The sequence below is a fragment of the Esox lucius genome, chromosome 11, assembly GCF_011004845.1.
Source record: "Esox lucius isolate fEsoLuc1 chromosome 11, fEsoLuc1.pri, whole genome shotgun sequence".
NCBI lineage: Eukaryota > Metazoa > Chordata > Actinopteri > Esociformes > Esocidae > Esox > Esox lucius.
Window position 1 is genome coordinate 13,417,511 of NC_047579.1, and position 18,800 is coordinate 13,436,310.

General features: G+C 41.4%; 1 protein-coding gene across 1 annotated transcript in view; it reads right to left on the minus strand.

Annotated features, from left to right (window-relative positions):
- The window catches only part of LOC117595276 (NLR family CARD domain-containing protein 3-like), a gene marked incomplete at its 3' end in the record, with an annotated part of 74,932 nt that overhangs the window by 49,258 nt on the left and 6,874 nt on the right, over nt 1–18,800 (minus strand). The window contains exons 3-8 of the mRNA XM_034295441.1: nt 11,914–12,027; nt 10,965–11,049; nt 10,602–10,830; nt 4,849–6,637; nt 3,180–3,353; nt 1,686–1,859 (exon numbers count right to left, since the gene is read on the minus strand). Of these exons, the coding sequence (XP_034151332.1) occupies nt 1,686–1,859; nt 3,180–3,353; nt 4,849–6,637; nt 10,602–10,830; nt 10,965–11,049; nt 11,914–12,027 (2,565 nt within the window). The remainder of the gene's footprint in view (nt 1–1,685; nt 1,860–3,179; nt 3,354–4,848; nt 6,638–10,601; nt 10,831–10,964; nt 11,050–11,913; nt 12,028–18,800) is intronic.

Below are 18,800 nucleotides of genomic sequence, written 5' to 3' on the forward strand. Positions count from 1 at the left end.
CTTTGGGAATTATTTTGTACCCTTCTCCTGGCTGATATCTTTCAACAATGAGATCGCTCTGTTGCTTTGGATGCTCTCTGCAGACCATGGCTTTTGCTCTGTGATGCAACTAAGAAAATGTCAGGAAAATCCTACTAGAACAGATTAACTTTATTTGTGATTAATCAGAGTCATTTTAAATGATGGCATGTGTGTACCATACCATCTTCTTCCACTTATCCGGGGCTGGGTCGCGGGGGCAGCAGTCTAAGCAGGGATGCCCAGACTTCCCTCTCCCCAGACACTTCCTCCAGCTCTTCCGGGGGGACACCGAGGCGTTTCCAGGCCAGCCGGGAGACATAGTCAATCCAGCGTGTCCTAGGTCTTCCCCGGGGTCTCCTCCCGGTGGGACGGGACCGGAACACCTTCCCAGGAAGGTGTTCCGGAGGCATCCGAAAAAGATGCCCAAGCCACCTCAGCTGACCCCTCTCGATGTGGAGGAGCAGCGGCTCTACTCTGAGCTCCTCCCGGGTGACCGAGCTTCTCACCGTATCTCTAAGGGATCGCCCGGCCACCCTGCGGAGAAAGCTCATTTCGGCCGCCTGTATCCGGGATCTTGTCCTTTCGGTCATGACCCAAAGCTCATGACCATAGGTGAGAGTAGGAACGTAGATTGACTGGTAAATCGAGAGCTTCGCCTTGCGGCTCAGCTCTTTCTTCACCACGACAGACCGATACATTGACTGCATTACTGCAGAAGCTGCACCGATCCGTCTGTCAATCTCCCGTTCCATCCTTCCCTCACTCGTGAACAAGACCCCTAGATACTTAAACTCCTCCACTTGAGGCAGGCACTCTCCACCAACCTGAAGTGGGCATGTGTGTAATGACTTTTATTTTAGATGAGTTTAAATGTGATTGGTTACTTCTGAACACAGCCACATCCCCAGTTATAAGAGGGTGTGCACACTAATGCAACCAGGTTATTGTAAGATTTTTATTTAAAATGTTTCCCCCTCGAAGATTTTAGTTTGTTTTTCATTTGAAATGTTCACATTATATGTCACATTAAAAGTGGAAAAAGTTCTGACATGATTTATTTCATTCTTTTACATCACAAAAACCTGGCATTTTTAGAGGGATGTGTACACTTTTTATATCCACTGTATCTCTCACACTCACAGCTGTATGGAAAGGAAGACCTCGTCTGACTTCCTTCAGACTATGTCTAAATAACCCAGATGTAGAAGATCACATTCATTGATGCCTGTGTTTGGACACTGTATGTTCAAAGTTATGAATATATAGTCAAACTAGCTGCTTGAGACCACAGAGTTTTGTAGTTTCCCTGATTACGTTCATTAGTTATATATCAGGTTATTTTCATGAACTGAATGTTTAATGCCATAGAAAGTGGCCAGGTGATCACAAAGATTACTGAATCATTGCTAATAAAACATAAAATGGTCATAATTTTCAGGCTGGTTTAATTAGAGAAGACCAGTGAACATTTATAGTGAAAAGTGGACATCACCAGGTGGTTGGGGACTTTGTCCTGCTGGGAGTTCAGGGCTGGTGGAGGTTCACCCATTGACATCAACAGCTGTTTTTAGTCCATTGTTGTAGTGTAACACCTCTGTTATATTATTATAATGTTAATGAGCACTATATTGTATCAAATAAAAAAATAAGCTACTATTACTCACCTCAGAGTCTCCAGTCTACAATGTCGGTCTTCAATCAAAGCAAAGAGTTCAATCACTCCTGAATCCTCTGGCTGATTGTTACTCAGATCCAGTTCTTTCAGGTGTGAGGGGTTTGACTTCAGAGATGAGACCAGAGAAGCACAGCCTTCCTCAGTTATTCCACAACCTGACAGTCTGTAGAGAGATTATCATGATGGCACACACAGAACAATATTTCAGAATAACATTAGAATATCCTCTATATATTACAACATTGTCATGTCAACTTTACTTACGGACATACTTTATAAAACTGACATTGCCAATACATGACACTAGAATGTATAGAAATCCTGTATAGAAAATCATCAATGTTGTCAGTCAATAAATATACAGTACTGTAGTTCAAGGAAGAGTAAGTGTGTGTGTGTCTGTGTGTGTGTGTGTGTGTGTGTGTGTGTGTGAATGTGTATGTGTGTGTGTGTGTGTGTGTGTGTGTGTGAGGGGAGGAGTAGCAGGAATGATAATAAACAGACAAAGAGGGGTGGATCTGTGGACATCAGAGGGTTGAAATGAAGATTAGTTTGAATGGTTGATAAACCCGGAAAATAGGACTGTAACGATAATTAGTCAACTTACTTATCTAGTCAAATCTTTTCTGTTACGGCCTTTGATTAGTCAATTATATTTCCTATTAGAATATATACTGTATATTTGGAAACTCTCAACACAACAATCTCACACATTACCTGAAACATTTCTGATCCTACAGGCAGCAGTGAGCTACACAGTGACCCAATACGCAGGTGAAACAATCTAACATCCCAGAATATTTCAAATAGAGAAATAATGAAACCATATGTTGTAATATGGGCTCAGAATTGTCTTTCTCCATGGACACATCCACTATGATTTAACACTTAAAACCAGAGCATACAGACTAGGCTGGAACATCGTATCGGTCTCTTCAAATACATACGTTTATTGACCATTCAGGACTCAAACATTACTGTATGTGTAACCTTGTAATGTGTACATATGATTTAACACAGTCATTAAACTATCACTTGAATTTATGTAACAGTGATTCACTATGATAAAGTTATACCTCTCACACTGTAAATGATAAGAAAGCCACACTACTACGCTCAGATGCAATCATTTAATATCATACCAACGTTTCTACAGACAAGCTGTCTTCTTCAGGGTAGCAACAGGGTATATCTCTCACACTCACAGAAGTATGGAAAGGCAGACCTCATTTGACTCCCTCAGACTCTGGGACCGAAGGTCCAAAAAATAATAACTAGCTGATGGATTCAGACCAAGTTCTCCCCAAAAAACATATTGTCTAAATAACACAGATGTAGAAGAGCTCAGGGCTGGTGGAGGTTCACCCATTGACAACAGCAGCTGTTTTTAATCTCTTGTTGTAGAATAACACCTCTGTTGTATTATTATAATGTCAATGATCACTATGATTTATTAAATATAAAATAAACTACTATTACTCACCTCAGAGTCTCCAGTCTACATTGTGGATCCTCCAACAAAGCAGAGAGTTCAATCACTCCTAAATCCTCTGGCTGATTGTTACTCAGATCCAGTTCTTTCAGATGTGAGGGGTTTGACTTCAGAGTTGAGACCAGAGAAGCACAGCCTTCCTTTGTGATTCCACAACCTGACAGTCTAGAGAGAAAATATCATGATGACACAAACAAAACAATAGTTCAGAATAATATTAGAATATCCTCTATATATTACATAATTGTCATGTCAAATTTACTTATGGGCATACTTTATAAAACTGACATTGCCTGTATATATGACAAACGAATGTAACCTCCAACACAAAAATAAATCAGTGCTGTCATGTCAGTACATACACTCACCTAAAGAATTATTAGGAACATCTGTTCAATTTCTCATTAATGCAATTATCTAATCAACCAATCACATGGCAGTTGCTTCAATGCATTTAGGGGTGTGGTCCTGGTCAAGACAATCTCCTGAACTCCAAACTGAATGTCAGAATGGGAAAGAAAGGTGATTTAAGCAATTTTGAGCGTGGCATGGTTGTTGGTGCCAGACAGGCCGGTCTGAGTATTTCACAATCTGCTCAGTTACTGGGATCTTCACGCACAACCATTTCTAGGGTTTACAAAGAATGGTGTGAAAAGGGAAAAACATCCAGTATGCGGCAATCCTGTGGGCGAAAATGCTTTGTTGATGCTAGAGGTCAGAGGAGAATGGGCCGACTGATTCAAGCTGATAGAAGAGCAACTTTGACTGAAATAACCACTTGTTACAACCGAGGAATGCAGCAAAGCATTTGTGAAACCACAACACACACAACCTTGAGGCGGATGGGCTACAACAGCAGAAGACCCCACCGGGTACCACTCATCTCCACTACAAATAGGAAAAAGAGGCTACAATTTGCACGAGCTCGCCAAAATTGGACAGTTGAAGACTGGAACAATGTTGCCTGGTCCGATGAGTCTCGATTTCTGTTGAGACATTCAGATGGTAGAGTCAGAAATTGGCGTAAACAGAATGAGAACATGGATCCATGGTGGTGGTGGTGTAATGGTGTGGGGGATGTTTTCTTGGCACACTTTAGGCCCCTTAGTGCCAATTAGGCATCGTTTAAATGCCACGGCCTACCTGAGCATTGTTTCTGACCATGTCCATCCCTTTATGACCACCATGTACCCATCCTCTGATGGCTACTTCCAGCAGGATAATGCACCATGTCACAAAGCTCGAATCATTTCATATTGCTTTCTTGAACATGACAATGAGTTCACTGTACTGAAATGGCCCCCACAGTCACCAGATCTCAACCCAATAGAGCATCTTTGGGATGTGGTGGAACGGGAGCTTCGTGCCCTGGATGTGCATCCCACAAATCTCCATCAACTGCAAGATGCTATCCTATCAATATGGGCCAACATTTCTAAAGAATGCTTTCAGCACCTTGTTGAATCAATGCCACATAGAATTAAGGCAGTTCTGAAGGCAAAAGGGGGTCAAACACAGTATTAGTATGATGTTCCTAATAATCCTTCAGGTGAGTGTATATTGTAGATGTAAAAAGAAGGTTTGTCTGTGTCTCTGTGTGTGGGTGTGTGTGTGTGTGTGTGAGTGGGGGGGGGGGGGTAATTTGCATGATTGTACTTACAGAGCAGTTCTGCAGGTTTTGATCACTGGCAACAACCCCAGAAGACCTTTCTCTGATGTGGAGTATTTCTTCAGGTCAAACACATCAATCTCCTCTTCTGAAGTCAGTAACACAAAGACCAGAGCTGACCACTGTGCAGGTGACAGTTCTTCTCTGGATAGACGTCCTGAACTCAGGTATCTTTGGATCTCCTCCACTAGAGAATGGTCATTCAGTTCATTCAGACAGTGGAACAGATTGATGCACCTCTCTGAAGAGGGATTCTCCCTGATCTTCTCCTTGATGTATTTGACTGTTTCTTCATGGCTCTGTGAGCTGCTTCTGGTCTTTGTCAGTAGACCTCTAAAATGCTTCTGATTTGACTCCAGTGAGAGACCCAGAAGGAAGCGGAGGAAAAGGTCCAGGTGTCCAGTCTTACTCTGGAAGGCTTTATTCACAGCAGTCTTGTGAAAATCTATTTCAGGTATTTTCCTTAACTTAGTTGTTAAGGAGTTTGATTGTTTTTCAGCAATTAGATTTTTATTATTGTTGATGAATGACAGAAACACATAGACAGCAGCTAGAAACTCCTGAATACTCAGATGGACAAAGCAGAACACCTTGTCCTGGTTCAGCCCACATTCCTCTTTAAAGATCTGTGTACAGACTCCTGAGTACACTGATGCTTCATTGATATCAATGCCACACTCTTTCAGGTCTTCTTCATAGAAAATCAGATTGCCATTCTGTAGCTGTTGAAAAGCCAGTTTTCCCAGGGTCAGAATGCTCTCTTTATTCCAGTGTGGATTTGTCTCTTTTTTCCACTCATACTTTACATTCCTGTGTTTGGACTGAAACACAAGGAAGTGTGAGTACATGTCTGTTAGGGTCTTGGGCAGCTCTACTTTATCATCTGTAGTCAACATGTACTCAAGGATTGTAGCAACGATCCAACAGAAGACTGGTATGTGACACATGATGTGGAGGCTCCTTGATGTCTTTATGTGTGAGATGATTCTGCTGGCCAGGTCCTCATCACTGAATCTCTTCCTGAAGTACTCCTCTTTCTGTGTGTCATTGAACCCTCTCACCTCTGTCACCAGGTCAACACACCCTGAAGGGATCTGATTGGCTGCTGCAGGTCTGGTAGTTATCCAGAGGAGAGCAGAGGGAAGCAGATTTCCCTTGATGATGTTTGTCAGCAGCACATCCACTGAGGTTGACTCTGTCACATCACAACAGCTCTTGTTGTTCTTGAAGTCAAGGGGCAGTCGGCACTCATCCAGACCATCAAAGATGAACACAACTTTGTATTTGTTGTAGTTAGAGATTATTGCTTTATTGGTTTCAACTGAGAAATGATTGATGAGTTGAATCAAACTGAGATTATCCCCTTTCATTAAATTCAACTCCCTAAAAGGGAGGGGAAATACAAATTGGACATCCTGATTGGCTTTTCCTTCAGCCCAGTCCAAAATGAACTTCTGCACAGAGACAGTTTTTCCAATTCCAGCAACACCCTTTGTCAGCACAGTTCTGATAGGTTTGTCCTGTCCAGGTGTGGGTTTGAAGATGTCATTACATTTGATTGCTGTCTCTGGTCTTGTTTGTTTCCTGGTTGTTGTCTCAATCTGTCTCACCTCATGTTCATTATTGACTCCTCCACTTCCACCCTCTGTGATGTAGAGCTCTGTGTAGATCTTATTGAGAAGTGTTGGGTTCCCTTGTTTAGCGATACCCTCAAATAAGCACTGACACTTCTTCTTCAGGTTAGATTTGAGATCATGTTGGCAAATCACAGCAAGCTCATCTGAAATAAATAACCCAAATTATATTAATGATGTTTCTATAAATTTTTACAGCATTTTATCAATTAATAAATAACACAGAGAATATGAATGTTCCTTCAAATGTCTGAATTGTAAGTAGGGTTGCACGATATTGACAAAATGTGATACTGTGATATTTATTATGATCATTGCAATATCGATATTAATTTAGATATATTCTTAAACAAATGTAAAAACACAAAGGTTATTGGAAAACCCATCAAAAAAGATTCATATCATATGAATACTAAAAAACAAGGGTCTTCACAACACAAGGGTTTATTTCAACAGACAGTCATACTGGACTGGTACAACATGAATAAATAAAGACCATGTCTACAGAACAGGACATGTTGTACTGGTGGTACAGAAGACCTGACAACCCTGTCCAACTATTTAGAGTTCCAGACATGCGGCAAATTGGGGATCAGGACTGTCATTAGTACTTGCATTTGTATTAATTGCACATTTATACATCCCATTTGTACATACACTATACTTAATACATACATTATACTTAATACTTATATTATACTAAATACTTATATTATACATAATACTTATATTATACATAATACTTATATTATACATAATACTTATATTATGCATAATACTTATATTATGCATAATACTTATATTATACTTAATACTTACATTATACTTAATACTTGTACATTTCTACCCACTTATATTTGCACTTCTGGTTACACAAAATCAGCAATTTGTTGTACTGTACTTGTTGTACTGTTCAATGACAATGAAGTTGAATCCACACTGAAGTTTTAGAAAAACTGGTTCGGATGAGCCCATTCAAAATACATAGCTACGCCAGCCATGCACATCATTGGTTGCATCTGCCAGTGCATATATAAAGGAAAAGACATCTGTAGAAGCATCTAGAGATGTTTCCGCTGTGAGAATGGCATGTTACCACAATTTAAGCTATTTTCAACAAGGATTACAGTGTACACACTAAAATAAAAATGTCCACACAATTTGCAGAATTCTACTCCAATGAGCAAAACACCTCCACAGATTTGCACAACATTACATACAATGTCTGCTTCACCCTTTTTGCAAAACATTACACACAGTGATATGTAAAACTCTACACACATTTTCACACCTTAGACACAGATAAGGATAGTGAGGTTACTTCCTTGTCATTACAAAGCCCCAGATTGCCAATGAACAATTGAACACTAATGAACAAATTGGATAATCACATCCACCAGGTGTGGAAGCAAACATTTGCTAATTTGAAAACGCAGCACTCAGGTGTGCTATAAAACAAAAATGGAAGGAGCTAGAAGAAGAAGAGTGAGAATGAGAGGGGGAGCTCAAAGAGGAGATGAAGGAGGTGGAGGAAGAGGAGAAGAAGGAGATAGAGGAAGAGGCCTAGGTAGAGGAAGAGGAGGAGAAGGAGGTAGAGGAAGAGGCCTAGGTAGAGGAAGAGGAGAAGGAGGTAGAGGAAGAGGCCTAGGTAGAGGAAGAGGAGAAGGAGGTAGAGGAAGAGGCCTAGGTAGAGGACGAGGTAGAGAAGGAGGTAGAGGAGGAGGCCCAGGTAGAGGAAGAGGAGAAGAAGGAGGTAGAGGAAGAGGCCTAGGTAAAGGACGAGGTAGAGAAGGACTTGAAGAGTTGATAGAACCTGAACAAAGAAGACGAGGACCAAATTTGACTCAAGAAATCCGTGCAACACGTATTGACCATGTTATCAACCATGGACTGACTCTGATGGAAGCTGGACCAAGAGTTCAACCAAATCTCAGCAGAAATACTGTGGCGTCAGTAATTCGGACATTTGATCAAGGAAACAGGTAAGCTAACCACACAGTTCATTGAAACTGAAGCTTGCTGTACTTCTCATCAATATTGTTAACTGTGACATTTGACAGTAGGCTGCATGTGTATTTCTTTATATATATTTACATAGGATTGAGGGTTGAGGACACCAAGGTGGAAGGGGCCCAATGTTCACTCATGCACAAGAGGCCGCCATTGTGAACATGGTTTTGACCAATAATTGTATCAGGCTGTGAGAAATCCAAGCCAATATCATCAATGACAATATCATCAATGACAATATCATCAATGATGACCATGTTTTCAACAACATCCAACGAGTCTCTGTCAACATTAGGTCGAATCCTCAAGACAAATCTAATATACATGAACAACTGTATGGTGTCCCCTTTGAGAGACATTCAGAGAGAGTGAAACATCTGCACAATGAGTATGTGGAGGTATAGTTCATCTTACTATGGTGTGGTATTGTGCACTGCTCATAATGTTCTGGCACAAAGAAATACTGTGCAATAGATATTGAATAGGATCCTATTGTCTTTTACTGTGTTTCAGAGAGTCTTGCAAATGGAAGCTGCAGAAATTCAACATGAGTGGATGAGGCTGGATTTACCCTTAACAAGAAGAAGAGGGAGAAATGTAATTGGACACAGGGCAATCACCAGTGTGCCAGGGCAGCGAGGGGGTAACATCTCCCTTTGCGCTGCTATTACACAAAATGGGGTCCTCCACCACCATGCAAATCTGGGACCCTATAATGCAAATCTGATACTTGCATTTCTTGACAGATTGCAGGAGATTGTCACAGCATTAAACCAAGTGGACCAGATGTGGTACATTGTCGTTTGGGATAATGTCTCATTCCATCGGGCTGCTCTGGTCCAGAATTGGTTCCATGAGCACCTGAATTTGGAGTCTTATACCTTCCCCCATACTCCCCCTTCCTGAATCCAATAGAAGAGGTTTTTCAGCATGGCGGTGGAAGGTATACAACCTGCGGCCCTAATACTTGAAATATTCAGTCTGCAGCATGTAGCAGTGTTGTGCAGTGCTTGGTAAGTTTATAGTATTCCTATTTGTGTATATTCTCCCTATATCTCTAACTAATCATGAAGAATGTTGTGGGTTTGTCACTATTTATTTTGTCATCTAAATTATCCCTTACATAACAATGTCTGGCCAAAAATCTAGCACATGCTATTTCCTAAAATTAGTTTTTTTACAAATGTGTTTTTTATTTACCACAGCAGTACGAAACTGGCTGCAATAGTGTCCGATCATTGAGGACTGTGTTGGTTAAATGAAAACTAATAGCATTTTCACAAATATGTGTATATGTTTTGACTGAAGTTGTATGTTTTGACTGAAGTGTGTCATATTGCAAATAATCTAGGAATTATGCATTGAGTGTGGTGTTTGGATAATTGTGATTATATTTTGAAAAAAAGAACCCGGTTTTCAAAATTGTGTGTGAACAATTGAAAAAAACTGTAATAGGTGGAGCTCGTGAGATGTGTCATAGCATTTTGGGGGAGAGGAGAAGTTTGGATTTCCACACACTACCATTTAAAGGGTGTACTGTGAATACAAGAATTCTGGCCAAACATCTAACTGACAACAGCAGTATGGCCAAAAAAAGACTGTGGGAAAACATGACCAGCATCAACTAGCAAGAACTGTTTCACGCGATAGACCTGCAACACTGCCTCAGATAACATCTGCATTCAATGCTGGGCCCTCAACAAACATCAGCATGAGGACTGTGCAAGCGTGTTGTGGCTTCACAAATGCTTTGCTGCATACCTCGGTTGTAACGAGTGGTTATGTCAGTCAAAGTTGCTCTTCTATCAGCTTGAATCAGTCGGCCCAATTCTCCTTTGACCTCTAGCATCAACAAGGCATTTTCGCCCACAGGACTGCCGCATACTGGATGTTTTTCCCTTTTCACACCATTCTTTGTAAACCCTAGAAATGGTTGTGTGTGAAAATCCCAGTAACTGAGAAGATTGTGAAATATTCAGACCGGCCCGCCTGGCACCAACAACCATGCCACGCTAATAATCCTTTAGCTGAGTGTACGTTGTCTCAAGGTCACTATAATATCATTTGGAACATTCAACAGTAAAGTCAGACAACTCTTACTTTTCTCCAGTGTGTCAGCAAGATCCTTCTGGTTCATATTCCTCAGGACATGCAGTGTGATCTTTAGAGCCCCCTCTTTGGCACTGCTCTCCTGCTTCTCAACTTCAGAGTCCACACCTTCCTCATCCTCCCTCTGACTCTCAAATCCTTCTGTGAGATCTGAACTCAGCATTGTCTTAAACCTCTTTAACTCTTTCTTCACAAACATCATCATATTCTGTTCAAGTAACTGAAAGAAAGTGAAAAAGTTCAAATTGTACTAAAATAAAGTTACTTAATTATCAGAACAATATTAACAAATACATGAAAGATTGACTTTACTTGAGGTATACAAAAACAAATGTACATAACAGGACCACATACACTGAATATAGAGGACAGGTCTGTTTGATGACTCTGGACAGATTGACCACTGTGAATCTCAGACTCTGATCTCTCCTGTTGGTCTCTGTGGACAAAACATGACATTACATCTACACTTCCAGAGTTTGTACAGACTCACACAGTTTTGTGCTTCAGATTTCAGGACTAACAACTTCTTTTTCAAATAATAAATAAATAAATGCTACTATTCATAATCCAACATTGACTATTGTAGCTCTGTAATAGAAACATGTGGGCTCTTGTTAACTCAGAGTTAAAAACCACAACAAAAAATTTAACAGGATCTCTGGGTGTTTTTTTTTTTCAATATAATTTTGTCTTTTTCACTTTAAGTCTTCATAAGAATTTGCTTTCATTTGTCAAGGCCACACTACAGGTTTATATCACAAAGTTACAAATAAACATTTGTAAAGAAGGCATTGGTAGTAATTCTCTAAGCTCTATAGGATTTTTTAAAATACATTATATCTAACAAAAACAGATTACACGTACATTGTTTCCCCATGTGTGTGATACTCATAGCCGACCTTAGATTCAATGCTATATTTATAATTTAATTAAACTATAAAAGCACAATCACAAAAAATAACAATTATATCATACATATAGTTTGCTTAGCTTGGTGTTTCATATCGTATGTCTTATGAATTCCTCACCTTCTATGTAACGTTTTAAATAATGGTTATCTTTGTTCCTCAGCCTTTGTTTAGTTATCTTGCTCTCTGTCAACTAACTGACTACTAGACAGGCTGGTGAGAACAACAGTAGAGTGAGAGCGGGTTAATCAACTACTAGAGTAATGTCTTTTTCGTTAAATGTTGAACCCAGGAAGATTAGCTGTTTTTGCTGCAATCATATAACGGAAACAAAATAAACAAATTAGAGATCATGTTCAAATCACTGACCATGACCCATGAGTTTGTATTACCTTTGATCGGTAGAGAAGTCTCCTTCTCTGAACTCTATAAGATGATTCATAGACTGGTCACTCTTCATGGACACACAGCTGGGTACAGGAGATGCTGGTCCCTTTATATGGTCCCTGAAAATTATACAGTTAAATACAAAACAGCAGAGTGTTTTTGTTCATAGTGGACTTTCTTAGTAGTGATTGTTGTATTCAGACACAGTGAGTCTGTGTATCTTTCTGAATCCTATAATTAATAATGAAGGAGGACCCAGAGTGTTTTGTATATGGTGGACTTAGGAGTGATTGGTGAGTTTGAACCAACTCAGAATCGTTGACTCTTAAATGTCTTGTGTAAATGTTACATTAATAAGATCATATTTATTTTTGTAATTGAGGATGTAATTATTATTGAAAAACATGTACATCAATAATTATTACACATATGAAAAGTGGAAATTACATTTCAAACAATTAATAAACAGATACACCAGTACCTAGAACATACACACATTTTAAATAATGTTTATCTGGTTCCTCAGCCTTTGTTTAGTTGTCTTGATCTCTGTCAACTGACTACTAGACAGGCTGGTGAGAACAACAGTAGAGCGAGAGCGGGTTAATCAACTACTAGAGTATGTAGCTCCCTCTGCTGACCGATACAAGACTAACACCTGCAAATTACTAAGAATATACAGCACTTCATGTTCTCACACAATACTGGATAACACAGGGAACCAAAAACGGTCTTGTGACCTATAAATAATGTTGCCCATAATGTTGAAAACTTATCAATAACACAAACCAGTTTAACACAATGCTCAATGGTGTCTAGCGACTGCTGAAACATTTAATGTCGTGGTGTAGTGGTTAAAGACATTAATTAATTGTATTATTATTATTATTTCTGGTAGATTCCACGATTCTCTCGTCTTTTCACTTGATGAAAAAGTTATCGTCACCTTTATTGATAGCTATTGTATCAATGTCATTCACAAATGAAAGAAAAAAGTATGTTGTTGTGCCATGAAAGAAAAAAATACGTTCTCATGCAATGAAATGAAATAGCTTTGGCAGACTTAATTCTTATGACTATTCCAGTAAGTAAGTAGATACTGGTAAAGCCTATTACTGGCTAATACACTGTTAAAACGGCCAGTGGCAAATGCCATACAGTTCATAGACGCCATTTTGTGATGGAGGTAAACTAGTCTGTTTAACTGTATCAATGTCATTGTTAAAACAGCCACTGGAAAAAGAGGATTTGTTCACAAGAGGTTATACTGACATCCATCAAATGTACAGATCTGTGGTGTAGTGGTTACTTAACGACACAGCCCACCACGTGGGCGACCCGGGTTTGAATCTTGAGAGGGCAACCCTTTCACTTGCGGGCTGAACAAGACTGAACTAGGCTGAACTAGACTGAACTAGACTGAACTAGGCTTGCCTGGTTTTTTGTTTATTGGTCCACTTTTGTGTAAGGTTTTGCAGAAAGAGTTTTGAACATTGAATCATGTGGAAACAGGTGAATAGTGTTTACAGTTCTGGGAGAGGTGTGTGTTTTTTGGGAATGATGTAAGGGTATGGGTTTATGTGCTTTGTGACCCATCTGGATAACAAGTAAGTAGTTCGCTATTTATGATAGTTATCACCGTATTATGTAATTTGCATTATAATAATGATGTCAAAATGTATTTGAAATACTGATTTTATAATAAGTCATTAATACAAACTGTGCTACCAGTCCACACACCGTTTGGTGTGATTACAACCTGGAAATAAAAATATTATGAGAATTAAGGAAAAATGGTTCCATATCAATTTTAATGCAACAATAAGTTTAGAATAAAACAAACATATTTATGAAAATTCAGGGTCCTATAGGTACATGTGTTTCATTTCCACCAAGTTATTACCCTGCAAAAAAATAACTTTCAAAATGACTGCCTTGATAGTTTTAGTGTACAAACAACACAGTTATTCCATTATGAAATGGGGATGCTGCAAGAAAGCAAAGACTCATTATCTTTGGCGCTGTGTGCTTAACTTCATCTGGGATTAAAACAAGCCAAATGATCAGACATACAGCATTTGGTCCTTATATATCAAACCAGACAATACAGTCTCAAAAGCAAACACTAGCCCACTGGATTTGAGTGCCTAATACTGCTACTTCACCTCACTTTGAAGTTGACCCTACCTTGCAACAGTCAATTTCTCAAGACCACTCAAACATTAGTTTATCTATTGGCCTAATTTCTAGGAAAATGCATGAATTAATTTAAATTCTCCATCATCCAAATTCAACCACATTTTATAACTGGAGAGAAAAACAAAACACTCAACCCAATAAAATAGGCTATATAAATGCCAGCATTGAATCAGCATGGTAAACCTAAACTTGAAAAACTTTTAGGCTTTTGGCCTAATTATACACTGATCGGGCATAACATTCTGACCACATGCCCTTTTGCCACCAAAACAGCCCTGGTCCATCAAAGCATGGACTCCTCTAAATGCTGTGGTATCTGGCAACAAGACATTAGCAGCAGATCCTTTAAGTCCTGTAAGTTGTGAGGTGGGGCCTCGATGGATTGGACATGTTTGTCCAGCACATCCCACAGATGCTCGATTGGATTAATTTTCTGGGGAATTTGGAGGCCAAGTCAACATTTTGAACTCGTTGTTGTGTTCCTCAAACTATACCATACCATACCATCTTCTTCCGCTTATCCGGGGCCGGGTCGCGGGGGCAGCAGTCTAAGCAGGGATGCCCAGACTTCCCTCTCCCCAGACACTTCCTCTAGCTCTTCCGGGGGGACACCGAGGCGTTCCCAGGCCAGCCGGGAGACATAGTCCCTCCAGCGTGTCCTAGGTCTTCCCCGGGGTCTCCTCCCGGTGGGACGGGACTGGAACACCTTCCCAGGAAGGCGTTCCGGAGGCATCCGAAAAAGATGCCCAAGCCACCTCAGCTGACCCCTCTCGATGTGGAGGAGCAGCGGCTCTACTCTGAGCTCCTCCCGGGTGACCGAGCTTCTCACCCTATCTCTAAGGGATCGCCCGGCCACCCTGCGGAGAAAGCTCATTTCGGCCGCCTGTATCCGGGATCTTGTCCTTTCGGTCATGACCCAAAGCTCATGACCATAGGTGAGAGTAGGAACGTAGATTGACTGGTAAATCGAGAGCTTCGCCTTGCGGCTCAGCTCTTTCTTCACCATGACAGACCGATACATCGACTGCATTACTGCAGAAGCTGCACCGATCCGTCTGTCAATCTCCCGTTCCATCCTTCCCTCACTCGTGAACAAGACCCCTAGATACTTAAACTCCTCCACTTGAGGCAGGCACTCTCCACCAACCTGAAGTGGGCAAGCCACCCTTTTCCGACTGAGGACCATGGCCTCGGATTTGGAGGTACTGATTTTCATCCCCACCGCTTCACACTCGGCTGCAAACCGTCCCAGCGCATGCTGAAGGTCCTGGTTAGAAGGGGCCAACACAACAACATCATCTGCAAAGAGCAGAGACGAAATTGTGTGGTCCCCAAACCTGACACCCTTCGGCCCCTGGCTGCGCCTAGAAATTCTGTCCATAAAAATTACGAACAGAACCGGGGACAAAGGGCAGCCCTGCCGGAGTCCAACATGCACTGGGAACAAGTCTGACTTACTGCCGGCAATGCGGACCAAGCTCCTGCTTCGGTTGTACAGGGACCTGACAGCCCTTAGCAAAGGACCCAGGACCCCATATTCCCGAAGCACCCTCCACAAGATGCCGCGAGGGACACAGTCGAATGCCTTCTCCAAATCCACAAAACACATGTGGATTGGTTGGGCAAACTCCCATGAACCCTCCAACACCCCGTAGAGGGTATAGAGCTGGTCCAGTGTTCCACGGCCCGGACGAAAACCACACTGTTCCTCCTGAATCCGAGGTTCCTCAAACCATTCCTGAAAATGTTTTGCTTTGTGGCAGGGCAGGGCGCATTATCCTGCTGAAAGAGGCCAATGCCATCAAGGAATACCATTGCCATGAAATGCACATAGTCTGCAACAATGCTAAGGTAGGTGGTACATGTCAAAGTAACATCCACATAAATATCAGGACCCAAGGTTTCTGATATTTGAACATTTGAACATTGTCCAAAGCATCACACTGCAATCGGCTTGCGTCCTTCCCATAGTGCATCCTAGTGCAATGTGTTCTCCAGGTAACCGACGCACACGCACTCGGCCATCCACATGATGTAAAAGAAAACGTGATTCATCAGACCATTGCTCCATGGTCCAGTTCTGATGCTCACGTGCCAATTGTAGGTGCTTTCAGCAGTGGACAGGGGTCAGCATGGGCACCCTGACTGGTCTGCGGCTATGCAACCCCATACGTATCAAACTGCTAAGCACTATGCATTCTGAAACATTTCAATCAGTACCAGCATTAACCTTTTCAGCCATTTGAGTTACAGTAGCTCGTCTGTTGGATCGGGAAGACACAGGCCGGCCTTCGCTCCCCACATGCATCAATGAGCCTTGGCCGCCCATGACCCTCTTGCCGGTTCAGCGCTTTTCCTTCCTTTGAGCACTTTCCATAGGTACTGACCACTACAGACTGGGAACATCCCACAAGGGCTGCAGTTTTGGAGATGCTCTCACCCAGTTGTCTAGCCATCAACATTTGGCCCTTGTCAATGTTGCTCAGATTCTAACATTTGTCAATTTTTTCTGCTTCTAACACATCAACTTTGAGGACAGAATTTTACTGCCTAATACAGTGTGGAGAGATATTTGATACACTGCCAATTTTGCAGGTTTTTCCACTTACAAAGCATTTAGAAGTCTGTAGAAATTGATTTTTATCATAGGTACTCTTCAACTTTGAGTGACGGAATCTGAAACAAAAGTCCAGAAAATCACATTGTATGATCTTTAAGTAATTCATTTGCATTTTATTGCATGACATAAGTATTTGATACATCAGAAAAGCAGAACTTAACATTTGGTACAGAAACCTTTGTTTGCAATTACAGAGAGCATACGTTTCATGTAGTTCTTGACCAGGTTTGACCACGCTGCAGCAGGGATTTTGGCCCACTCCTCCATACAGACCTTCTCCAGATCCTTCAGGTTTCGGGGCTGTCGCTGGGCAAAACTGACTTTCAGCTCCCTCCTAAGATTTTGTATTAGGTTCAGGTCTGGAGACTGGCTAGGCCACTCCAGGACCTTGAGATGCTTCTTACAGAGCCATTCCTTAGTGTCCCTGGCTGTGTGTTTCGGGTCGTCCGTCGTTGTCAAGCTGGAATACCCATATTCAATGCTCTTATTGAGGGAAGGAGGTGGTTGGCCAAGATCTCGCGATACATGGCCCCATCCATCCTCCCCTCAATACGGTGCAGTCATCCTGTCCACTTTGCAGAAAAGCATCCCCAAAGAATGATGTTGCCACCTCACCTCCATGCTTCACGGTTGGGATGGTGTTCATGGGGTTGTACTCATCCTTTTTCTTCCACCAAACATGGCGAGTGGAGTTTAGACCAAAAAGCTAGATTTTTGTCTCATCAGACCACATGACCTTCTCCCATTCCTCCTCTGGATCATCCAGATGGTCATTTGCAAATTTCAGACGGGCCTGGACATGCGCTGGCTTGAGCAGGGGGACCTTGCGTGCGCTGCAGGATTTTAATCCATGACAGCGTAGTGTGTTACTAATGGTTTTCTTTGAGACTGTGGTCCCAGCTCTCTTCAGGTCATTGACCAGGTCCTGCTGTGTAGTTCTGGGCTGATCCCTCACCTTCCTCATGATCATTGATGCCCCACGAGGTGAGATCTTGCATGTAGCCCTAGACCGAGGGAGGCTTACCGTCATCTTGAACTTCTTCCATTTTCTAATAATTGCACCAACTGTTGTTGCCTTCTCACCAAGCTGCTTGTCTATTGTCCTGTAGCCCATCCCAGTCTTGTGCAGGTCTACAATTGTAGCCCTGATGTCCTTACACAGCTCTCTGTTCTTGGCCATTGTGGAGAGGTTGGATTCTGTTCGATTGAATGTGTGGACAGGTGTCTTTTATACAGGTAACAAGTTCAAATAGGTGCAGTTAATACAGGTAATGAGTGCAGAACAGGAGGGCTTCTTAAAGAAAAACTAACACGTCTGTGAGAGACGGAATTCCTACTGGTTGGTCGGTGATCAAATACTTATGTCATGCAATAGAATGCAAATTAATTATAAAAAAATCATACAATGTGATTTTCTGGATTTTTGTTTTACATTCCGTCTCTCACAGTTGAAGTGTACCTATGATAAAAATTACAGACCTCTACATGCTTTGTTAGTAGGAAAACCTGCAAAATCGGCAGTGTATCAAATACTTGTTCTCCCCACTGTATATCCCACTCACTGACAGGTGCCATGAAAACGAGATCAGATCAGTGTTTTTCAATTCACCTGTCAGTGGTCATAATGCTATGGCTAATCGGTGTATATAGCACTTTTTAAGGGTCCGAACAAAAAAAGTATCCTTCTCAAACAATTACTTCAATAGTAATGGACCATTAGCATAGCCCCGGGAAACAATCAGAAGTCTATTGATTTTGTTAATGTGAAGCAGGGTATTCAGCTCATTAACCTGTCGGGGATACAATAACACCAGATGCATATAGTTCCATGACTGATGTCATTGCATCCTCTTCAAGGTATGCAGGCACATTGTCTATTTCAAGCCAGACAAGTTCCAACACAAAACCAGGTCCAGAGGTTGTGACTTCTGAGTGCCTCATACTGCTACTTCATTTCACCTTGAAGTTTCCCCAAACTTCCAACAGTTAACACTGCCTGACCAAAAAAAAACATCACAGTTTGGATTTAAACAAGGTGATACTTAAGAGCCTATGATTGAATAATTTCTGCAA